Source organism: Halichoerus grypus, chromosome 5, assembly GCF_964656455.1.
Source record: "Halichoerus grypus chromosome 5, mHalGry1.hap1.1, whole genome shotgun sequence".
In the NCBI taxonomy this organism is placed as follows: Eukaryota; Metazoa; Chordata; class Mammalia; order Carnivora; family Phocidae; genus Halichoerus; species Halichoerus grypus.
The window spans coordinates 47,745,451-47,770,945 of record NC_135716.1 but is presented as its reverse complement, the minus strand read 5'-3'; the positions used below and the strand labels follow the sequence as shown (position 1 = coordinate 47,770,945).

The 25,495-nt window shown below is 35.6% G+C and overlaps 1 protein-coding gene across 1 annotated transcript in view; it reads left to right on the top strand.

Annotated features, from left to right (window-relative positions):
• CPNE3 (copine 3) overlaps positions 1-24,783 on the top strand; it is a 49,699-nt gene extending 24,916 nt beyond the window's left edge. Inside the window, exons 7-16 of the mRNA XM_036072657.2 lie at positions 1,188-1,277; positions 5,319-5,417; positions 8,407-8,493; positions 9,683-9,742; positions 10,234-10,367; positions 15,046-15,100; positions 15,181-15,232; positions 18,696-18,829; positions 19,943-20,179; positions 21,646-24,783. Of these exons, the coding sequence (XP_035928550.1) occupies positions 1,188-1,277; positions 5,319-5,417; positions 8,407-8,493; positions 9,683-9,742; positions 10,234-10,367; positions 15,046-15,100; positions 15,181-15,232; positions 18,696-18,829; positions 19,943-20,179; positions 21,646-21,756 (1,059 nt within the window). The 3' untranslated portion in view covers positions 21,757-24,783. The remainder of the gene's footprint in view (positions 1-1,187; positions 1,278-5,318; positions 5,418-8,406; positions 8,494-9,682; positions 9,743-10,233; positions 10,368-15,045; positions 15,101-15,180; positions 15,233-18,695; positions 18,830-19,942; positions 20,180-21,645) is intronic.
• The last annotated feature ends 712 nt before the right edge of the window (positions 24,784-25,495 follow it).

Below are 25,495 nucleotides of genomic sequence, written 5' to 3'. Positions count from 1 at the left end.
ATCTTGCATCCCTTTACATATGTTAACAGATACTCCTCTTTCATCTCTCCTCTTGCTTCCTTTTTTATTTTTAATAGACTCATGACTGTTAACACAGTGTATTCATTGTGTTATAATTCATTACTGTCATCATTTTTGCTGTTCAAATTAATCCAGATTTGACCAAGGAGAGTGACATCAAAAGGCTTCTGGGTTCTTTTAACATAACTCCATTAGTGTTTAAGCATTTATTTATTTATTTATTTGTAGGTTTTTAAAAAAAGTTTATTTATTTATTTATTTTTAAAGTAATCTCTACACCAAACATGGGGCTTAAATTCACAACCCCGAGATCAATTATGCTTCTCTGACTGAGCCAGCCAGGTGCCCTCATTCTCTTACTTTATATTAAAGTATATTCTCGGGGCACCTGGGTGGCTCAGTCATTAAGCTTCTGCCTTCGGCTCAGGGCATGATCCCAAAGTCCTGGGATCGAGCCCTACATCAGGCTCCCTGCTCAGCAGGGTGTCTGCTTCTCCCTCCCCCACTCCCCCTGCTTGTGTTCCCTCTCTCGCTGTCTCTCTCTCTCTGTCAAATAAGTAAATAAAATCTTAAAAAAATAATAAAGTATATTCTCAGGTCACCTTATGCTCACTCTGTCCCAGGTCTGGAATGGGCCCTTTCTCTTGGAACCCTATTCCTTTAAGGGAGTAGTGCTAGATATGCTCATAGCTACTGAGATGTCATTTCATTTATGTCTTTTCGATGGACATAGAGTATTTGTGTTTATTATGTGTATGTATATTTACAAAAATTTTAAATCACAAATTTAGACTATTTCTTCCATTCAAGTCCAACCCAGCAAGGTTCTTTCTCATCCTTTCTTATTCCAAATTTGAATCTTCTGTGTCCTGCAATGAAAACCCTGGTTTTCAACAAAAGCAACAATCTGTAGTTTCTAAGTTTACCTTGTAATGGGTGAAATATATTTTCCAAGTAGTTTCTTTTCTTTTCTCAGAATGTATCGATCTCATTTTTCTTCTAACAGTTGTATAATATTGTCCTAGATAGTTTTTCATTGAAAAAGTTGATTGGGTGAAAAGGTAAAGGATGACTGGTGAGAGTGTAGCAAGAATCTAGGAAAAGGAAGAGCAAAATATTAAGGGACTGAATGTTTTCTAACTAGTCTTTGAATCTTCATTTTATAGGTTATTAAAAATAACTTGAATCCTGTTTGGAGGCCTTTTAAAATCTCTCTTAACTCCCTGTGCTATGGAGATATGGACAAAACGATCAAGGTAATTTAAAGTTATATATATGTTATATATACACACATACATGTCTTTCATAAAACTAGTTGATTAGATAGTATTTCATAGAAGTAAATGATCTAATAGATACCTGTAAGGATTGAATTTTATTTGTATTTGGGAATATTAAAATAGAAATGTCTCTGGTACGTAAATGGTCAGTTTGAAGGGTAGACACGTTTGACTGATCTGTTTGCCTAGTGCTTAATCAAAAATTATGATTTTTATTTTACTCTTCATTTTAAAAAAAAATGTCCAATTTAAATCTTTCCTCCCTTTAATAAGATTCCTTTGCTCTGCAAACAGGAACCTTTAACTGCCCTCTTTGCCTTTGGTGTGCCCCTTGCAGATAAAAGCAGATTTACTTGACTAAAAACTCAGAGCTTCCTTCTACCATCAGCAAAAGAGGAGAATAGTGGTGGCATTTTCCATCGCTTATTTTCAGAGCAAGATATTATTCATTGAAAACTTCTAGATGGCTTTAGTATAAAGTATTAGGAAAGCAGAGTGGGAACAGGAAGTAGCATGTGTCTGAGAATTTTTTTAATGTTTTAATTTGTAGCCATTTATTAGAAAATATTTATTATTTTTAAGACACATTATCCTAGAGTCTCTTTACATAAGATTCCAGATAGAAGCCTCTTCTTGTGTTTACTTGTCAGCAAACCGAAGTGGAGTTTGTTTTTGTTTTTGTTTTCTTTTGGTAATGAATATGGTAAAAACAGGAAAGGTGATGGCACGGAGCATAGGATTTCGTGTCAGGCTTAGGCCTTCAACCAGGTAAGGGGTCTTGGGCGGTCATCTAACTTCTTCACTTATATAATAGAGAAAATAATGTCTATATTACCAAAAAGGGAAGGATTAAATTAATGAAAGTGAAAGTTTTATAAACCATTATACATAGCACAGATACTGTTACATTGAAAATGGCTTCATTCCTTAGATACAAAAAAATTTGTCCTCAGTTGGCAGAGAACTTTAAAAATTAATATAAGTACAATTTATGTGTTATTTTAAACAGCAGTGAAAATTTAGGTAAAAAATAAATAGTAGAACAGTAGTTTTAAAAATTACTTTCTATTGTTATACTAAATCTAGAACTTTTGCTTTTCACATTAAAAATAATAAGTTGAAACTTTATTAGACCTGAGAAACAGGAAAGGCTGGGGAAAAGAAATGCCTAAACCATAACTGATTGCTTGTAATAATATGTTAACAATGAAACAGTGTTTTTTAAACTTTTTTTGCACACAGTGGCATGCTTACAGGGCTATTTTATTATAGTAAGTAAACTGATTTTCTGAGCTTTCTCTGATGAATGTCTTCCGTTCTTAAAACTTGCTCAGTTTGTTTTAACCATACACAACTTGGTTTGCCACATCGTGACTGTCTTTATTTCTTTAGTGCTGTATTTCTTTGCAATATCACAAAGTCATACATCTGTGATTCTCTTGGTGTTTGGAAATCGTTTAGAGGTGTGGAAAAGAGTTTTAGAGCAGAGGATAGAGTCAGAATCCTCAATAGTTTTTTTGTTGCTGTGTGAACGTGCCAGTGTTATCACTCCAGCATGTATTATTATTCTCATAAGATCAAGTGAGTAAAAGAAATAATCATGCATGTTGCCACCTTGCCTAAAATGGGAATGCCTTAATGAATGTAGTATTGTGTGGTGTGTGCATTCTTTTACATATATACATATGTGTATATGTATATATGCATATATTTCAATGTCACAAGCACTGCTGATACTGTATCAGTATTGAAAAAAGCCAATAGTACTAGTTTTTGAATTTTTGAGAAGAGAAATTAAATGACACAAATCATTACATCATTTACCTCAAACTGTATCTGAACATAGGCCAGCATCACATCTTTCTTTAGCACCGAACGTTTGTCTTCCAACGGGGCAACAGTGAATTTTTCCTATATAGTTATTAGAGTGAGCTATCAGAAATTCCAGCTTAAAAATCTTTTTACATTCCCTGAAGTCTTAGTCAGTCTAACCGTATGAAGGGTTTTAGGTGTTCATATGCTTTTTTAAAAAATAAAATTGGCCTTATCAAAGCTTGATCTTGTCTTAGATAGAAGTTGGAGTTTCCTGAATGCAAATCTAAAGTGCAAAGTTCAGGGGCACCTGACTGGCTCAGTTAGTAGAGCATGCTACTCTTGATCCCAGGGTGGTGAGTTCAAGCCCCACGTTGGGTATAGAGCTTACTTTAAAAAAAAAAAAATCTGTTTTCCATAATTAAAAAAAAATCTATTAAAAAGTGAAATCATGAAAATATTAAGATTGCTTTGGCTTTATCTTAATTTTACTTTCTCTGGAAAAAAATTAGTAAGATCATTGATTTTCTTTTCCCCTCACAGTTTGAAGAGTCAGATAAAGGGACTTTGGTTTAAAAATTAAATATCAGATATATAAGGCAAGAATCAAAGTGTCATAATTGGTCAGTGACCAAACTGTTTACAACAAATAAAAGTCTTTTACAGTTACTCAAAATTGCAATTCTAGACCTTGTCTTTATTGATTGATTTTTAGTCTCCCTGGAATAATAATGAAAATATTAGTAAGGAATGAAACACTTCCTGTTATGATAGGCACACAGTTCACTTCTCATAGAACTGCAAAGAAAATAAATCACTTTGCTTGGTGAGCACATAAATCATAGGCATTTTAACTTGGCAATTAATATAACTTTGTAAAGGATACTCTCTTGGCAAATACTCTCAGTTACAGGCTTTTATTTTAAATCTCTAGAAGAATTCAAAAGTGTCCTTAGAACAGCTTTATTTTACCTATGTTGGTTACCAAATAAAACATACCATCTTCTGGGGCTCCTGGGTGGCTCAGTCCGTTAAGCGTCTGCCTTCGGCTCAGGTCATGATCCCAGGGTCCTGGGATCGAGCCCCGCATCGGGCTCCCTGCTCAATGGGGAGTCTGCATCTGCCTCTCCCTCTGCTGTTCCCTACCCGCCCACCCCCCGTGCTTGTGCTCTCTCACTCAAATAAATAAATAAAAATAAAAAAAACATATCATCTTCTAACACTATTTAATTCCTTTGCCTACTTCACAAGCCTATGTAGATAATGTGTGAAGTGCACATAATAAATGTTTGCAGAAATGAGATAATCTGTTCTGAAATTACAATGCACTATAAAAACACTGGTTATTCAATGATCACAATGAACACCTCTGCTAACAGTTCACACCACGTTAATATTCTCATTGCAATGAATAATGAGGTATTCTTGTGAATATTTACCCTCTGGCTATGCTGTCAACTTGGCACAAAGCTACATGCACATCAAGTACTCTCAGCTCTCTTCTGTCTGCTTTAAGAAAGAACAAGCATTTGGTGAGAGCCATAGATAGGAATAGAATTCACCCTTACATGGAAATAGAGTTAATATATGACCCAGTCTGGATACTTCCTCAGTGGATTAAGTACTCTTTTCCTCTAATTTTCTTTTTCATTCTAAGAGTTGTGATTTTTAGGATGCAAATCTGACTTCATCATGTCTAACTCTGAATACAAGCCTAGCCTTACCAGATTGCAGCGAATGAAATACATTTGCCATATTTCTAAATCATCTAGAATTTAATTACACAAGTTTTAGTTGTCTAGGATACTGACATCCTTTCTTCTTGCAGATGATGGCTTTTAGTCATTGTATAGTGATAACAAAGTAAAGAAGTGAATGAGAAAGAAGGTGTAATTCCATTTTGATTTTATCAGCTTTTATAAAGGGCATGATAGATGAACTGGAAACTGCTTAATGTGGAATTTAAACGGTATTTGCATTTTTCATCTGCCTATGATCTATCCTAGAGCCCCATTCCAAGGATAGCTGGGGTTTGAAAGTATTTCAGTATTAATCCTCCAGGAAGTTAGTTCCTACTTCTCCTATTAAACATTTTCACTTTTTTTAATTAATAGGGTACTTCTTGATAAGTCCCATTTATTGCAGTCAATCCTTTTAAATAAAATGAGGTTGATTTTTATATATTTTTATGATACTTAATTCTAGGTAGAGTGCTATGATTATGATAATGATGGGTCACATGATCTCATTGGAACATTTCAAACCACCATGACAAAACTGAAAGAAGCCTCCAGAAATTCACCTGTAAGTTGAATCTTTGTCACTTGAATGTACTTTACTGTTTGGCCATGTATTTATTATTTCATTTTTTTCCTTGGTATAGTAAACAGTTTGCCATGTTTTTACTCTATGTTACAAAATGTTCTGAAATCTGTGGATCTTATATGTGTAGTAGTTGGATGATCCAAAATCTGTACTTGGGAGTATAAGTTTACATTTAAAATTAGAGGTTTGGGGGCGCCTGGGTGGCTCAGTCATTAAGCATCTGCCTTCGGCTCAGGTCATGATCCCGGGGTCCTGGGATCAACCCCCACATCGGGCTCGCTGCTCCGCGGGAAGCCTGCTTCTCCCTCTCCTACTCCCCCTGCTTGTGCTCCTGCTCTCGCTATCTCTCTCTCTGTCAAATAAATAAATAAAATCTTAAAAAATTTAGAGGTTTGGTTTCCTTTAGCTTCAGACAACATATATGGTTTGATTGAAAATCCCTAGTTTTAAAGCATTTGGCATTTTGTTGGTCATAATAATTAAGTTCTACAACACTAGATAAATACTTGGGCTTGAACTGTGTACATAAATGTACAATCTGCCTCTGGCTTTTCTCTCTGACTTGTTTTCACCAAAGGGAAGGATAAAAGCATAATGATGGTATTTCAAATGATATAATATTAAGCCTCCATCTAATGGCATTAATTTTGTTAAGATCATTCATGTGCCTTAACTACATTCAGTTTATTATTTAGCATCCCAACATATTTCTAAGAGTCCTTCTGAAACTTTTCTGTCTCTCAAACCTAGGTGGCTAAAAACTATTTTGGAGAATTTTATGAGTAAAACTTATCAATTGCTCCCATCTTATTTCCTTTCTAGTTTGAATGAGATTAGCTGTTAATTCTCTTTATAACAGAATAATATGAATAATATGAATTGTTTATTACATGCTTAGAGACCTGCATAATGTTCATATATACGGCCTTTGCTTTTGAAAACAGAAACATGGGGTTTAAGAGATAAGAGGTTATGGTTAGGTGAGGTTTTTTTTACCTCATCATTTAAGTGAGGTAAATTTAAGAGAAGATACTGATAGTTTTAGATCAAAACTTAAATACTAAATAAATAAATAACACTTACGAGCCATTTGGGTTAAGTAATGGCGAGAAATGAGTTTTAAACAAACATAATGAGATGAGAATTTTCAGTAGGTCACATAGAGATTTATAGCCCTGTCCCTACTCCCTGGTCACAAAGGGCAGGTGCTAAAAGTAGCCTGTACAGAAATGCATGTGTGAAGTAGGAAAGGCTTTTAAAATCATATCTAATGGTTTAAGTGCAAAAATTGTATTAGCTTTGAATTAAGAGTTTTTGAATTAAAATAGCAAAATTCTGTAGCTATAATATCTAGCTGTAATTATCCTATTTAAATAATTTTTTTTTAAAAGCAGAACTAATGGAAAATGCTAAAAATCTGTCAACTAAAACAAGGTACCTAAAAGAACTAAATATGAGGAGTGGTCTGGATTGTCGTTTCAGTAATTTCACTTTGTCACTATCTTGCAGAATTAGTAAATGACCTGCTTTTAGAAGATAATGAACAACTAACTCTATAATACCTTATGGGTCATGTAGAGTTTTTCTAAATCCAGCTATCTTGATCCTTCCCTTCTCCATGACAGAATGGGGCTTTTAATGTTGCTGCAGTGACAATGTTTACCCACTCTAGTTTTTCAAAGGCCGGGCCATATCTTATCTCTGTGTTTTCAGTGCCTAGAACAGCGCCTGCTACTTGGTAGACACTCTGTCGAAGTGGGAATAAATGAATTGAAGTAACACAGCCTGTTACCAGTGAGAATTCTCTTTAGGACTTTTCCACATTTCATATATTCAGTAGTTAATATTTATGATGATGACTAAGATTCTGGCAGGATCCTGAACTACCAAAGAATTCGTTTAACATGATTTTGTTTTTTATCATCGTATCTATTGTACCTTTTAATGTTTGATTCTTAGAAAATTAGCAATGACTCTGTCTAAAGTATCTAAGTTACTTTCTATTAATCAGAAAAGGTGACTCATCAAGTGTTCAATGAGTTGATCAAGGTAGGGAAAATTTGAAGGTATAATTTGGAGGTGATTATATCTTAGGTATGAAACAAAATTAATGAAATGAAACAATTGAGGATAACACAAACTATGTAACTAATTTTATATGGTTGTAGAAGTTTAAAGAGATGAATGGAGATAGAACACTGGAACAGTAGTTGATGTTATAGAGGAGGGCAGCTTGAGCCCAGCCTTACATATAGATAGATGGCTCGGAGGTGGAAAAGAAGATCCTTCTATTTGGGGAAAGGAACTATACTGAAAAGAAGATGTAAGATATTAAGTTCTATTCCTAAAAGTATCCCCAGGGGAAAGAGATGATCTTTGCATATTTTACCACACAGGCTCCATATATTTCTGTTTTCTGGTGGTAGGTTTTTTCCTTCTTTTCTAAGCAGCATATTTTTGTTCTTTCTGAAAGTAATGGCTTGGAGTAATATTTTATTTCCCTTATTAGAAAAAATAAAGAATGCTACTTGGAGCATTTGCAAGGAAATCATCTACAGAGGCAAAATCTATAATTAGGAACTATTTTAAAAGGTATACAATCTTAGGGATGCCTTTTGGAAATTTCAGTGATAAATATTTCACATACTTTATTATGTAATTATTTCAAAATTGTATTTTGCAACAGACCTACATCAACAGGTGGTTTGATTACAAGAGAAAAAAGCCATTCATTTAAATTCACATTGGCATTTTTAAAAAGATTTCATTTATTTCAGAGAGAGACAGAGAGCACACACGCACACACAAGCATGAGCAGGGGGCCTGACGCAGGGCTTGATCCCAGGATCCTGGGATCATGACCTGAGCCGAAGGCAGATGCTTAACCGGCTGAGCCACCCAGGCGCCCCAACATTGGCATTTTTTATATCACTAGTAAGAATTAATATTTTGTCTTTTCTTCCTACAGGTGGAATTTGAATGCATAAATGAAAAAAAGAGGCAAAAGAAGAAAAGCTACAAGAATTCAGGTGTTATCAGTGTGAAACAGTGTGAGGTTAGTTGATGTTAACCATTTATAGTATAATGAGATCACATTTCAAGTTCTTTTTTCAATATGGTATATATTAAACTAGACAAAGAATATTAAAGTTTTTCCTTATTTTAGGAAATGTGAATTGAATTTTGGGCAGTTGAAAATTATGTGATCATCTGGACACCCTTAGGGAAAAGAAGAGAGTAGGCAAAGTAAAGAAATCTTTCAAATAACTTTGCTTCTAAGGTTTGACAACTTTTTAGCAAAAGACAAAGAATATTAAAGTTTTTTCCTTATTTTTAGGAAATGTGAAACATCATGGTATTTTCCCAGGGCATTAGTGGAAATGATCTGACCCAGTGCATCTATCCTGGTCATAATTTCAAGTTGAGATATTAAAAATAGAGGGAAAAATTCAAGAGATTTCTAACAACAAACAAATGGATTTTTTTGGTTTTGTTTTTTTAAAAAATCTTGATTATTATCAAGCTCTCAACATATTAGACTCATTACTAGTTTCTTAAAACTTAAAGTAAGTATATTTCATCTTTGGCCATTAATATTCTAATCTTAGGGGCGCCTGGGTGGTTCAGTCGGTTGAGTGTCCGACTGTTGATTTCAGCTCAGGTTATGATATCGGGGTCATGAGATCGAGCCCCAGTTTGGGTTCCCCGCTCAGCAGGGAGTCTGCTTCTCTCTCTCTCTCTCTGTGTCTCCCTCTCCCTATGCCCCTCCCCCCTGCTCATGCTCTCTCTCTCTCTAAAATAAATAAATCTTTAAAAAATTCTAATCTTAACATTGCTTTAATTGTCTCAAAGTAAAATCTTAACAGATTTATGACAAGTAGGGGCAGGGATACTTAAACTCAAATGCTAGGGTGGTATCCACCTGCTTATATCATGTTCTGTTCAGTTTCTAAACTGTTAAAAATATATGCCAGAGAGCTCTTGCTTGTATAGTAAGAGATTTTTTTAAAAAGATTTGTTTATTTATTTTTAAAGGGGGGGTGGGGGCAGAAGGAGAGGGAGAGAGAATCCCAAGCAGACTCCTCGCTGAGTGCAGAGAGTGCAGAGCCTGTTGTGGGGCTCGATCCCATGACCGGGAGCTCATGACCTGAGCCAAAACCAAGAGTCAGATGCTCAACTGACTCAGCCACCCAGGTATCCCAGTAAGAGATTTTTGATTTTAACAGTTTGCTATTTGTTTTTAGATTACAGTGGAATGCACATTCCTTGACTATATCATGGGAGGATGTCAGCTGAATTTTACTGTAAGTAACACTGACTTTTTCAAAGTAGGCTGTAACATGTTACTTTCTCCTACCGTTTTGCAGTGTTCTTTCTTTTCCTGTAAAACTGACTTTGAAATTTACACAAGCTGTTTAGTGTGATCTCCTCAGACAGGTTGTCTAAGTTCATCATGAAGCCTTCAACTTTGTTGATAAGACCTGTTCCTTCTGATGGAAAGCAGATAAGTCCTAGAGTAATTTAAATTATAGAAAGCGTTAGTCAAACAGCCTACAAAACAAGCCCTATGTCTAAACTCATGGGTGTAATAATTCATGGATTTGAGTCATCTAGAAAAAATATGAATAGCAGGTTGTTTCAGGCTGAAGCTTTAATTGTTTAATAGTCTGTGTAAATACTGGTAGGCCCAGGCATTTGTTAGGAAATGGCAGCAGCAGGCTCTGGGATGAATGTTTGTCTCCTGGACATTGAGCATATGGCTTCCTTAGTAAGGGCTGTGATTGTTTTTTGGCAGGTGGGTGTGGACTTCACCGGCTCTAATGGTGACCCAAGGTCTCCTGACTCCCTTCATTACATCAGCCCCAATGGTGTTAATGAGTATTTGACTGCTATCTGGTCTGTGGGACTGGTCATTCAAGATTATGATACGTGAGTATGACTAAAATATTTGTTTTTATAACTCCCCAGAAAGGGCAGTTTCTGTTTCATCTGCTAGTACTCTGATAGAGTTGGTGGTGATAAGGCCGCTGGGGTTGACTGGGGGCAGGGGAGAGGGTATGGTGGGGGTAATTTTCTCCCTAAAATTTCTTCTGTGTTATCTTTTCTAGTTTTCTCTTTGTGACAGTCTTAGGGTTGACTTTTGACCTCTTATCTCTAGCTGTGATCAGTTAAAATGTATTATATATAGCTTGTATATTTAATAGCTGACTGGAGTCAACTGTTTCCTTGGGGTTTACTTATTAGGGATAAGTTATCTGTGTGATTGAAGTCCAGATGACACATTTTATAAACATTTGTAGACACTATTTATTAACATGTCTATTTCTTGGCAGTCACTGTCAAATTGTTTTCTTTTTTCTTTTTTTTGAGATTTATTTATTTGAGAGAAAGTGAGAGAGAGAGGGAGCAAGGAAGTCGGGGGAAGGGCCAGAGAGAATCCCAAGCAGACTCCCTGCTGAGTGTGGAGCGCCACTTGGGACTGGATCTCACGACCCTGAGATCATGACCTGAGCCAAAATCGAGAGTTGGATGCTTAACCGACTAAGCCACCCAGGAGCCCCTCAAATTATTTTCTTAATGGCAACTTTGATTAAGTGCCAAAAGATAACTTGACCTAATTGCTATAAGATATTTTGAATAGATTCTCAATGTATAGATTTTTGAATAGATTAAATAGGCCCTCTTGAAGGTTTACCAAACAATAGAAAAAAAAGTCCGCATTAATAATTTTTTGTTCTGTATCTCTTAGGGCACTTGTCTTTGCCTATTACTTTATGATAAAAGCCCTTACATATATTGTTGGAGCTTTTCATTAATCTGCTATGACATTAAAAGAGGTAAACTTTTCAGGCAAATGCAAACAAATCTAAACCAAAGGTGGTAATTCCGATATCAGCCTAGTAGAATTTAAGACAAAACTCGTTAAATATAATAAAAAATTATTTTATAGAAAACTTTGTTACATAATCCAAAATGAAAAATATAACCATGGACATGTTTGATTATAATAGAGTATCAAAGTATTTCAACTGAAAATAGAAATATAATAAAAATTTTAAAGTAACACAATTACAATGGGACTTATATAAAAAATAAAAAAATTACAGGGTTACTTTATCAGACTGCCACCTAGAAGTTAATAACAAAAAAGATAACTAAAATAAAATTTACCATATGGAAATAAAAAAATCTTAAGTAGTTCCTAGATCAAAGAGGAAATTGAAGTATAACAGACTATCTAGAAATAAGGGGCACCAAGAAGACTATAAGTGGTTCTATCTTTTTAAAATTTTTTTAAATTTTAGGTAGTTAACATACAGTGTGGTCCTATCTTTATAGAGGAAAATTTCTGGCTTTACATGCCTTTATTTTTAAACAAGAAAAATCGAATGTAAATGAACTAGCTTTTCAATAAAATAAAATTAAAGAATAAGAAGAAAAAGATATAACATAATAGCAGATCCTACCTATACATTAGCTATTATGTGTCAGGCACAATTTAATATAGTTTCTACATGATACTCACCTAATCCTCATACTTTGCTGTGACACAGGTACTATTATCATCCATTATCATCTGCAGTGTACAGATGAAAAAACTGAGGCATAGGGAGTTAACTTGTCTAGGGTCACTCACCTGATAACTGGCAGAGACAGAATTGAGTCTGGGCTGTCTGCTCCAGAGACGTGCTTTCCAAGCTGTATTATGTACTGTGCTGATTTCTTCTAAGCACTGAAAATAGGGACTTGGAAAGTTTAAAAAACCCCACTAAATGAATAAATTAAATGAAGAGATGATTCTTTGCAAGTTCAACAAAACTCAAGTAAATCTGCCAACGCTGACCCCCAAGAAAGAGAAAACATGCATAGAATATTGGTAATGAGACAGAGATTATAAGCATAAATTCAAGAAAAGACATTTAAAATTAAAAGTTAATACTACGTAAAACTTTATTATATTGGAAAATCTGGATTAAAGGATTATTTTTGTGGGTGGGGAGGAAAGCTTTAAATTACCAGAGTTGATTCAAAGAGCCTGAGTAGACCTGGAACCATGGAAGGAATGGAATAGCTAGTCAAAGAGCCATTCCTCACAAGGGCACCAGGCCAAGACAGTTTCATACCTAAATTCTAGCAAACCTGTAAGGAATGAATTCAAACCTAAAATAATCAAGTAAAAAAATATTAGAAAGTACTGAGAGTTCAGAAAGGTGGTCAGATACAACATAAAATTTAAAAAATCAGCAATTTCTCACTATCCAGCAATAACCAATTCAAGAAATGACAGCAGATACAAGATCACAATTCATAATGCAATAAAAAATGAGAATGAATTCATTAAGAGGTCTAGGATCTTTAGTAAGGGAAAACTACAAAGTTGTACTAAGGGACAAAGAAAAACTTGTTTAAGTGGAGAGATATACAGTGATTCTAGATAGGCAGATGTCATAATGATGTAAGATACAAAATTTCTCCCCAAATTAATCAATTCTAATCAAAATTGCAATGGTGCCATGCTAAAATGATTTTTAAAATTTTTTAGAGGGGAAAAATGAATCAGAAAAGCCAAGAAATTTTTCAGGAAAAAAAAGAGGGGAGTTTGCAGATATTAAAACTCATTTTAAAGCTATATTAATTAATATTACAGAACTAGTACATGACCAGTAGAACAAAGCAGGAAGTCTTGAAATAGACCCTAGTGTGTACGTGAACTTAGTATGTGACAGAGATGACATTTTAGGGAAAAGGAGTTGTCACAGCTGCTAAACTAGACAAGAAGTGAATTTGGATCCTTAATTCATACTCATACCAGTATATGTTAAGGTACTATTTTTTTTTTTTTTTTTTAAGATTTTATGTTTAAGTCATCTCTACACCCAACCTGGGTCTCCAACTCACAACTTTGAGATCAAGAGTCGCTTGCTCCACCAACGGAGCCAGCCAGGTGCCCCTGTTAGGATACTATTTTGTATAGAGTATAGACAAACTGCTGGAATGGACACCTCCAAAACAAAATGCATTTACCCAGAGAGGTTTATTTCTCTTTCATGTTGCAAGTCTAGAGATAGTAGAGGACTGATAGGGCAGTTCTACCATTGTCAAGTCGTAGATTCCACCCCTGGGTCCAAGGCAACTGCTATGTTTCTCATCTTGTCTGGTCAGTGGGAGGAGGAGAAAGGCAACTGGGAGGGAGTACAGTGCCTTCCCTCCTAGGGGCATCCTGATTCAGAAGTAACTGACAACCACTTCTACTCACATTTTCTTGACCAGAATCTAGCCACCACCTGGACACACGCAGCCCAGAGATGCTGGAATAGATAGAGCTAGTGTGGTCTCTAGCTCGGGTGTTCCATTATTAAGAAGGGAGAGAATGGATAAAGGTGGAGAGTAGCAGTTTCTGTTTCATAGCCTACTCCTAAACTCTCTCTGGATGAATTAGAAGTTTAATATCAAAATCAAACCTTGAACGTTCTAGGAATAAATATGTGTGAATTGTTTATAATCTTGCAGTGAGGAAGGCTGAGCAAGGCAGCAGAGGCAGAAATCATGAGAGAAATTTTATTTGTTCACATTCATTAATACTGAAAACTATAAAAGGAAATATATTTTAAACAAAGTTAAAGGCAGACTACAAACTGGGAAAAATACTCCTGATCTGTCTGACTTAGATTCTATCCTCAACGGAGAAAGAACCATTAAGAATTAATGTAAAAAGAGTATCCTAGCTGGGACATCTGGGTGGCTCAGTCGGTGAAGCGTCTGCCTTCGGCTCAGGTCATGATCCCAGCATCCTGGGATCGAGCGCTGCCTCGGGCTCCTTGCTCAGCTGGGAGCCTGCTTCTCCCTCTCCCTGCTGTTTCCCCTGCTCGTGCTCTCTCCCTCTCTCTCTGACAAATAAATAAATAAAATCTTAAAAAATATATATCCTAGCAGAAAAATTAGTATGTTCATTACAGTGTTTTATAATAGCAAAACATTGGATGTTTATTGGTTGGGGGAAAATGTCCATACAGTGGAATACTTGGCAGCCATTCACATGATGTTATATATTCAGGTTCATAATCCTTTATCCTTAAACCACTGGGGCCAAATATTCACACATTTTGCTACAAAAAATGTGAAAATTTTATATGTGGCATTTGCACCATGTTTCTGTGGCCTAATGTATGAATATTCATATTCAGTGGCACGAATAAAAGCTATAAATAACCTCATATCAGTTGAGGTCAGGTTTTGCTGCCAAATGAGTTTGCCATAAGCCGACGAACTTGTGGTTTTTAGAGCGTTATGGATTTATCTACATATTTATTCAGCAAAACGATATATAGTACTTAAGTAGAAAATAGCATGTTATAAAATATGAATATAAACTCCATTTTTATAAATATATAGAGACATTTTTCTCCCTCATTGCACAGAAAAATACTTAGAATGATTGTTGCCAAATACTAACATTGGCTCTCTCTGGTGGTTATTATGGGTTTAATCTTTATATTTTCCTAAGATTTTGAATTTAAAAAAGAAACTATTGGTTTTATTAAGAGTAAAGATAAAATTTTCTATTTAAAAAAAATGATCTTTCAGTTTTTACAAATTTTCTTTTTAGCGATAAAATGTTTCCAGCTTTTGGTTTTGGAGCTCAGATACCTCCTCAGTGGCAGGTAAGAGGAAATCTTATTTTTAAATATTTGCTTCCCACAAAAGCAAAACAGGCTTCACCAATTCTTTCCTCTTTTGGCAGGTTTCGCATGAATTTCCAATGAACTTTAATCCATCCAATCCCTTCTGCAATGGTAAGCTAAAAAGTAACCAGGAAGATTTTATACTGAACACCTCACTAGTTTGTTACTTGTTTTTTTCTTGTGGTTTACTCAAATTCCCTCCCTAGTTTTCTTTTTGTGACATATTTAACTTTCTGTTGTATAAAGTAGAAGAATTACACCACATTGTTGGTTTGAGTGGTAAGATAGTAATGGTGCAAATCTATTATGATGATGATTGTTGGCTAAGTTCTACTTTAAAAGGTTTAATAGAACAAGAAAATTCTCAATCTTGAGAGTAGATCAATAAAAATAATCATATATTCACATTTCACATATTATTTTCACATCTTATTTTAAAACAAACCTTCAATAAAATGAGTTATCTAGTATCAGATTTATGAAGCTTTTCTCAGAGTAGCAGTCACTCTCTACAAGGAAAAAAATGTCCAGCATCAAATAATTGTTACTCAGACTACATCTGAATGGGCTAAAGGAACAAAGAATTAAACTCCTATAGTGGCTTTCCTCTCTATAGACAGCGGAAAGCTGACATTTGTTTAATTTCATTTTTTTATACCTCAAATATCCAAGGGCTTCTTCCTTTTTACCCCATTGGGCAATCAACCTAAAATGCCTAATGTCCCACAAAATGATAAAAGACGGAACAGTTTGGAGGAAGACAGAGAGGTATGGGCAGAGGCATAAAATTGTAGACAATAGGTAATTTTCTGAAAAGGGTCCTGTTGACAATTACAGAATGTTTAGATTTCTAACAAAAGAGGGTGTTCTTTCCTTATCTTCAGTATTCATGAACAATATTCCTAAGGCAGAAGAGCATGAACATTTTGTTGGGATAATTTGTATTGGGTTTTTTTTTTTAAAGATTTTATTTATTTATTTGACAGAGAGAGACACACACAGAGGGAGAGGAAACATGAGCAGGGGGAGTGGGAGAGGGAGAACCAGGCTTCCTGCTGAGCAAGGGGTCTGATGCGGGACTTCATCCCAGGACCCTGGGATCATGAAGGACCTGAGCCAGAGGCAGACGCTTCACCAGCTGAGCCACCCAGGTGTCCCATATTAGGGTTTTCTTGTTTTTCCAGGACACTTTTTTTCACACTAATTCAGTGTTCCTTTGATGTACTTTCAGTGGCCAGTTGTGACCTTTTTATCCCTAGCCATTTGAAACTGGGAATAGCAATTCTTTTCAAGAACTGTTTCATGCTTATGATGAAATTGGAACAATTTTTGGAATTCGGTGTAATTACATCTCTTTTCTTGCCAATAAATATGGATGACTTATATCATGTGATAATTCATTTTAGAAGTTCATTTACTCTGAGTAAAATGAGCCCATCTTTGGGCTGCCATTAAGCGCAGCTTTTCTACTTTTGGTTCATAGTCTGAAAAAAAGAATGTTTGGTTTTATTTTATTTTATTTTATTTTTAAGATCTTATTTATTTGTCCGAGAGAGAGAGAGAGCACCAGCAGGGGGAGCGGTAGGCAGAGGGAGAAGCAGGCTCCTATTCAGTCCCCCCTCGCCCCCGATGTGGGACTCGATCACAGGACCCTTGGGATCATGACCTGAGCCAAAGGCAGTTGCTTAACCGACTGAGCCACCCAGGCATCCCAAATCCCTTTGCTTTTAGACAAAGAACATACTGTGCTGAAAAAAATACAACCTTATTTTAAGCAAGGAAGTTGAATCCCCTTTTCTTAATTAATCATTGAACTTAGTTGCCCAGAAATAACATGTCTCATTTGTTCCTTTAATGCAAAGGAAGGATTTTGGCATAACTTAATTTTAGTGGAGGAACTGAAGGCAATTGATATCTGTGAAGAAATTTAATTAATAGTTTATATATCTTCAGATTGAAAAGCAAGCTGAGATGATAAAAATGAAAGGATATTATTGCTCTGGGGACTCAAATTTTCTATAGTATGTGTCATTGCAGTAAAATCCTGCTGCTGGCCTATGGTAGTATTATTTTTGTTAGTACTGGACTGACTTCTTCCTAAGCTCAAAGTGACAAAGAGGAGTGAATTAGAACTCTTAAATGTTAAGAGAGTTGGTCTTGTGCAACTTTTAAATCAAGTATCTACTTCATTTACTTGTTGATCTCTGATCTGTTGGGTATGTTTTAAGCAAGAGACCTGTTTGGTTTACGTTAAAAATCTTTTGAGGCAGAATTCCTTGATGATCTCAACAAGTATGGGGGACGTTCTTGAGGATTTCTAGTATCTTACCTGCATCCTGGACTCTCAAATATAAGGGGTAGATCCCATAGGCGCATATGTCTCATTAAAGCTTCACCTGGGGCTCCTCCATGGCTCAGTCGTTAAGCGTCTGCCTCCGGCTCAGGTCATGATCCCAGGGTCCTGGGATCGAGCCCCGCGTTGGGCTCCCTGCTCAGCAGGAAGCCTGCTTCTCCCTCTCCCACTCCCCCTGCTTGTGTTCCCTCTCTCACTGTCTCTCTCTGTCAAATCAATAAATAAAATCTTAAAAAAAAAAAACAACTTCACAAGCAATGCTTTTACCAGGAATGCCATTCAACCTCCACTAAGTTGTGCTGTTGTAATAAACAGTCTAACTCTCAGTGATTTAGATAGTTTATTTCTAGCGATAGTTTATTTCTTGCTCATTTATATATCCCTTTACATGTGGCTAGTCTGCTTTGTGTTTCTTGTTTTGGGAGTCAGGACCTTCTCTGGGATGTGCTACTCCCTTTGCAGGGGGAAAGAGCAAGATTGCTGGTGAAAACAGGCAGTGGCTCTTAAAACGTCTACCTAGACATGAATGTCATGTCCATTTACATGCTTGGTCAGAGCTAGTCGAATGGCCCTGCCCAGTCTTCCACTATACAACATCCCAGCAGGCCCAGGCCGTACGGCATAAGCAAACACATTAGTATTTCTGCAGCAAAATGTAATCCATAACCTGGAAATGAATTTTTGGAACTATACAGTTTACCATACCATGCTTAACCTTTAAGTTATTGAGTAAGCTCTTGACTACAATTAACATTAGGTTTATAGCCATCTGATTTTGTAGAATCTATGGCCACATGTGCAAAAGTTTTTCCACTTAATCAGTAGATGTTTCTTACCTCTTATTGTCAGTTGTGTGATGCAGCACCTTTTTCATGATTCCTTTTCCATTAAAGTCTTATTCCTAAAACACAAAAATTATGCAATATAACAGTCCTACTGTAGATTAATGAATAGTTTGGCTGCGATGAAAATAAATGTCTTTTATTGGAGGAGGGTAGCATTTACAGGTGTTTGCAATGGAGCATAGCTATGAAGTTTTGTAATACAAGGTTTAAGAGGAACTCTTGAATATAGAATTTTTCACTAAAGCGATAGATATGTATATATACACATACATATACATACATACACATATGTATATAGAATTAAATTAACCAGTATGGTACACAATGAACAATTAAATTGTGTTTGAGAATTTTTAATACTGCTTTTTTTGTCTAGGAATCCAAGGCATTATAGAAGCATATCGGGCCTGCCTTCCTCAGATCAAACTCTATGGACCAACTAATTTTTCTCCAATCATAAACCATGTGGCCAGGTTTGCTGCTGCGGCTACCCAGCAACAGACAGCTTCTGTAAGTGCGTAGTGCAAGGGGACAAGGAGGACGAAGATTGCTTCTGGTGCCATTTTTCCATTTATTTGGTCCATTGAGATACAAAGAGCATAAAGTCATAATATAGGTATCCTTGTTTGGGGGGGTAACAGCGGTTGTTGTCAAATTAGTGATCATTAAAAGCAAGACAACAAAAAAAATAACCCTTATACTCATGAGTCTTTTCTCTGCCATTTGAATTAATTTTCTTAAATGGGTTTTACTAAAAAGAAATGATTAAAATCTACCATTTCAAAGGTAGACTTAACAAATTAAGGTTGAGAAAATTTACAATTTCAGTTGCTGATCAAAAATTACTTAAAAATTATTTAAAAGGTTTGGATGAGATAACCATTACCTGTTGGACCTTGATACCAAATCTCTCTTAGCTTCATAACTTTTTATACCCAAAAGGGAGGCAGTGATAACTACCTCATATGATTGCTGAAAGGTGAAATAAGATAATTGATAAAAAATGCACAGTGCCTGGGGCAGAGTAAACACTCAGCATGTATTAGCTTTGTTATAAAACTTATTTCCATTCTAGCTTTAAATGACCCAAAAGATGGAGTCACAATTTTATGTAACATTTTACCATCCTCTAAAAATATTTGTCAGAAATGACAGAATTGAGAGAAAGAATCCCCCCCTTAAACCATATCCATTTTTTAAAAAGTGCACTTTAGTTTAATAAACAATTCTACTTCCATATTTGACTTTTAAAAAATGGAGTTGCCACTTACTCCCTTGATCAATATTTAACATAATTAATACTTACGTTGAAGTGTTTATTCTTATGCTTACTAAAAGTTTAATCTTTGACATTTAGATGTCTTGCTTCTGTATATTTATGCCAGCCCGATTTTGTGGTCTGTTGCACTTTTAATAACCCTGCAATTTTTGTATCAATAAATCTCCTTGTCATTAGGGAATGTTAGAATATTTTATGTAGATGGTATCCTGGGTAGAGACTGGCAAGGAAAATGAGCAAGAAAGAGACTGAATGACTCATCAAGCTGGAGATGTTTTTAAACCATTGTTTTTATTGTTTGGGAGCTCAACCTGCTCAGTGGATATAATTTTCTTTCTTGGCAGCAATATTATGTGCTCTTAATCATTACTGATGGTGTGATAACAGACCTTGATGAGACCAGACAAGCTATAGTAAATGCTGCCAAGCTTCCTATGTCCATCATCATTGTTGGAGTAGGAGGTGCTGACTTCAGTGCCATGGAGTTTCTGGATGGTGATGGTGGAAGTCTCCGCTCCCCATCAGGCGAGGTAGCCATCCGAGATATTGTCCAGTTTGTGCCTTTCAGACAGTTCCAGAACGTGAGTACCACTCCTCCTTATTCTTCATGCACACTAAGGAGTTTGAACACAGACCTTCACCAATCCATAACCAAGTAGTTGAGTAGGTCTCTGGGGTTAGAGGATGTATGGATTTTTGAAGAGCCCTGATTAGATTTCACAGTTTTGCTTCAAGTTGTATACTTGCATGCCTCTTGCAGTCTATATGATAAATTGTTATAAAACTCTATACAAGTATACGATGAATTTGCCAGACTGGAAGTTGATTTGACGAAAATCTCTCAGGACTTTGTTTTACCCAGTTTACTCCAATGGTAACATCTTGTAAAACTATAGCACAGAATCCACGACCAGGATATAGACATTGATAAACAATCAAGGTCCATCACCTCAGGACTCCTCATGTTGCCCTTTTATAGCCACACCCACTTCCCTTGCACCTGCACCCACCTTTAACCCCGGGCAACCACTAATCTATTCTCCACTTCCATAATTTTGTCATTTCAAAAATGTTATAGAAATGTTAGGATTGGCTTTTTTTTTTCACTTCAGCATAATTTTCTGCAGGGTTGTTGCTGCATGTGTCCCTTTTTATTGCTGAGGAGTATTCCATGGTGTAGGTGTTAACCATTCATCCGTTGAAGGACATCTTTAATTGTTTTCAGTTTTTGTCTGTTATATGCAAAGCTGCTATAAACATTCATGTACAGGTTTTTGTGCAAGCATAAATTTTTATTTCTCTAGGATAAATACCCAGAAGTGCAATTGCTGGGTCGTATAATTATTGCATGTTTAATTATTAAAGAAACTGTTGAACTTTTCCAGAATGGTTATGCTTTTTTACATTACCAGCAGCCAGTGTATGAGTGTGGGGGAAGGTGATTAAAAGTGTTAATGTTAGGGATCCTTGTGATGATGAAACAGTTCTGTTTCTTGACTGTGGTGATGGTTGTACAGATCTACCCAGATGATAAGATTACATAGAATAATACATCCACACATGCAAATAAGTGCAGGTAAAATAAAACTGGTAAAATCTGAATAAGGCCTGTGAACTGTACCATTGTCAGTTTCTTGGTTTTGGTATTCTACTATAGTTATAAAAGATACTACCTTTGGAAGGAACTTGGTGAATATTATTTTTGCAACTTCCTATGAATCTGTAATTATTTCAACATAAAAAGTTAAAAAAATTAATACCAAGTGAATGAAAGACCCACCTTTAAAAGTTAAAGAAAAAAGTAATTATCAAATGCCAGAAAGCTGGCACCAAAAAAGGACTTGATAAATATTAGTGGGAGTAATAAAGCGCTCCTAAGTAACATTGGTTACTTAGCTTATTCTGTGTTTCACCTAAGACACGATATAAGCCCAGGAATTGGGAATAACTCCTTTTTACTGACAGGTGAGGTATTCCTAGTCTGTTATTAAAATGCCAGTAAAATTTGGTTACTAATTAAGTCGCTTTGATTTTGTTTTTTCATAAGGCTCCAAAAGAAGCTCTCTCTCAGTGTGTCTTGGCAGAGATCCCCCAGCAGGTGGTGGGCTACTTCAACACATATAAACTTCTTCCTCCCAAGAACCCAGCTAAGAAATGAAAGGAGCTATGGTCGCCTGAGCAGAATTCTTTTGTGCTATATGAAGCAATGGATTCCTCTCCTACCCCGAATCATGAATCTGTTATTTTACATGCTCTTCATCCCTAGCATTTATGATATAGACCTAGTTCTCTATGGGTTATATCTATTTAAAGCATTCTTTTTATACTTTTTTTTTGGAGGGAAGTGCTAAGTTAATCTTTGCTCAATCAATGCAGTGATTGCTAGTGACTTACAGTGACGCTATGGGGATTAGAAACTCACGTGAGAAAAGTTGATTTGGAGGTTGTGGTTGTTTACTTTCACATGGTGAAAATACTGTTTTTGAATGTTTATCAATAGAAAGAATGAAAAATTGCTGGGTTGTGATTTACAGGTTGCTGTATTTTGTTCTAGGCAATATATGTTTTACAAACCAATGTAACCATACCTGATGACAAGAACTTCTTAAATTAGATGATATTGAATTTGTTCCTATAACCATATTCAGTGCTTTTCCAGGGGATAAAACTACGTTCACTTTTGCCTGAATTTTGCTGCAGTTTAGACAATGCAGTTTACAAAACAGTATGCATTCACTTAGGACTTCTTTAAAAATACTGGATAAGAAGGGAAGGCATATATCCAATTCTTAAAATGTACAATCAACAAGTAAAAGGAACCTCGTGTAAGTAAGCCATTTTTATTTGCCTTCCTGGATTTTTTATTTTCATCATAGAATACTGTAAACATGGTCAGATTTGACCTTTTCATTTACTGTATGTGACATTCAGAATTCTTTGTCTGCGTAGATGATAGGTTGTCCTAGATTCAACATTATGAGGGTATTTTAATTGGAGTTTGCTAAAATGGTTAGTACTGCTTTGTCCAGGAAAGCTAGGAGGACCAAATATATAAGGGGAAATTCAGAATTCCATTTCCTTTTAACTAATGAAAGGCTTATTAAAAAAAAGACAATTTTTATATTTTCCTTGCTAACCTCTCACACATTGATTTGTATATTTGTGCAGATTAATTTAGACATTTTCTCCCTTTTTTTAGTAACATTTTTCGTCTGATTTTTAAACTCATGATAGTGGTTATGTATTAATCAAAATCAAATTTTGCTTTTTAATTATGTGGTTCCCTAAGCCCAAAATGTATGTATTAAGCCTAAAACCTGTTGTAACTTAAAAAAAAAAAAAAAAAATTCCCCCTGCTGCATTAGGATAGAGTGGACTTTACATCCTTTTTTTTTTTTTTAGAGTAGAGTTTTTTTTTCCTGATTTTTACCCTTTAGAACATATTACTTAACAAACATGACATTTTCAGAATAGATTCAGTAACATTTTATTAAAGAACTTGTGTGCCAAGTACTATGCATATTCGTATGTTGGCCAATCATCTCTAACAATTTAATGTTAAAAGTTGTGTGTTTATCCTGTATCCTTAAATGGATGCACCAGTGCCTTGCTGACGTGACTTTCAGTCTTACTGAAAAGTTGTACCACAGCTCATATCGCTTGTTCTCTGAAATGTCTAAAGGACATGAGCTCTCAGCCATGAAGAACTTTGGGTTCTCAGAAACAGCTTGTTGCCAAGGTCAGGCTAAAGAGGAGACCTGCTTGCTCTTGTGGTTGCCTAGCTCATGTGAGCAGTTCCCACTTTCCCACTTAGCTAGCTCTCCTTTGCATATGTGCTATTAACCTGAAGGTACCTAACTAGTAGTCTCTTACCCTATGGCATATCTCAGTTGACAAGTCATTTTAACATTAGTTAAGTGAGAAGAAAACTGATAATTCTTCCAGTAGTTTGGAGCCTTTTTGTCTCGTATGTCCTGATTTCAATTCTCTTTGTGTGCTTGGAAATAGCATATATATATTGCTGTGGTTTTCAGGATTTTTTTTAAACAAATTGAAGCCTTAAAAAAAAAAAAGATATACATACATTCTCAGTGTATGGTAAAACAGAGAAGTAGAGCTTCTCTAGGTCCAGAGTCCTCCTCACTGGGCCTCCTCCTCACTCTCCTTAACCAGCTCCTGGAAGCACCTGAGTCACCTGAACGGGGTCCTCGGAAACCACTGGTCAGGAGCATTCATTGTTTTCATTAGCCAAATAACAGTACTTCTGTCACCACTGTCAAATTGATTTGGTTTTCATAATTTTGTATTCTGGTTTTAACCAGAATCATTCCAATTTTTATTTTATTTTTCATTCCAATTTTTAAATTATTTTTTTAATTCATTCTTGATCAGGTTCATCAGTAGATGCTGTTATTCATAAGAACTGTGATTCCAGCAAATGAGGACAATTGACACCTTTTTTGCACTTTTGAATAAAAGCATTTACAATTTCTAAATTACCATTTTGTAAAATTCTTACAGTCTCACCATTTCATCTCATCACATGCTGATTTAATATTGTTTTATATAAAAATAGTCCTTTTCCCTATTGTGCCACCATTCATTCAAGTGTCATTAGTTTTTAAAATGCATTAAAAAATAACCAAGTTCACTTCCACACCTTATATAATCAGCTGTATTACAACACATATTGGGGTGACAGTGTCCTGGACAGACATAATATTTCTCACATATGCCTTTACTGAGAAAATAATATACCCATTAGTGTGGTCATGTCACCTTGTGCTTCAAATTGAAATTTTTTAAGATCATAAAATTTCAAAGTCAGATCAGGGATTTACAACTGTTTTTTTGGTAGTGCCTTAGGCAGCCTTTCCAGAGTAAATTCTGAGCCCTATTGCTGTTTATGCTTTATTTGACATATTTTGCCTTTTTCATTTTATAAATTTCCTGGAAAACCATCTTCAATAAATTTTCCCTAGTCTCTTTATGTGTGCGGTTGGTAGTCATAGGAGTGACACATAAGGGAGGCCAGAAGTTTGGTTGAGATTGAAGGAGACTATTTTGCGCTTTAATGATGTCATACTTGATAATAAGTGTTTAAGTTACTAATATATGAATTGATGTTAAATATATCTTCCATTTGAATTCCCGTTGGATAAAGTTATTTCTTGATGTGATACAATAGTTCCTTGTTTTCATTTATTCTTTCTCTAAATGTTATCAAAACCAGTAGAAAAATTAGAAATAAAGTGAATATAGTATTTTAGGTGGCCTGTATTCATATTTTACTGAATTGAACAGTTTGAGTTTTTTTTTGAATTATTTTATGGGATTTATTCATTTAAAAGATACTGCTGAATGTATTCAAGATACATTTCTTTTTTTTTTTTTTAAGATTTTATTTATTTATTTGTCAGAGAGAGAGAGCACAAGAAGGGTGAGCAGTAGGCAGAGGGAGAAGCAGGCTCCCCGCTGAGCAAGGAGCCCGATGTGGGACTCGATCCCAGGACCCTGGGATCATGACCTGAGCTGAAGGCAGACACTTAACCAACTGAGCCACTCGGGCATCCCTCAAGATACATTTCTGGGTGTAGTAAGGGAAAGGTTCTCAGCTTATAGCTAGATGGCCTGAAAAATATGGCACTTACATTTAATCAGTTGTGTTAAGCAGGATAGTATACCGACCTTACTTTTTTGTTTGTTTGTTTTTTAAATTGCATCTGTGATATTGCAGTCATTGGGCAAGGCCTTGGGGATACAATGGTAACCTAAGTGGTCACAGCTGCTGCCTTTATAGAAATAATGGACTGGGGGGAGAGAAAACATTAAATGAGTAATTACAGAGACATGAGGTCAGTGTATGATGTAACATATTGTATCAGGAGACTTGACCC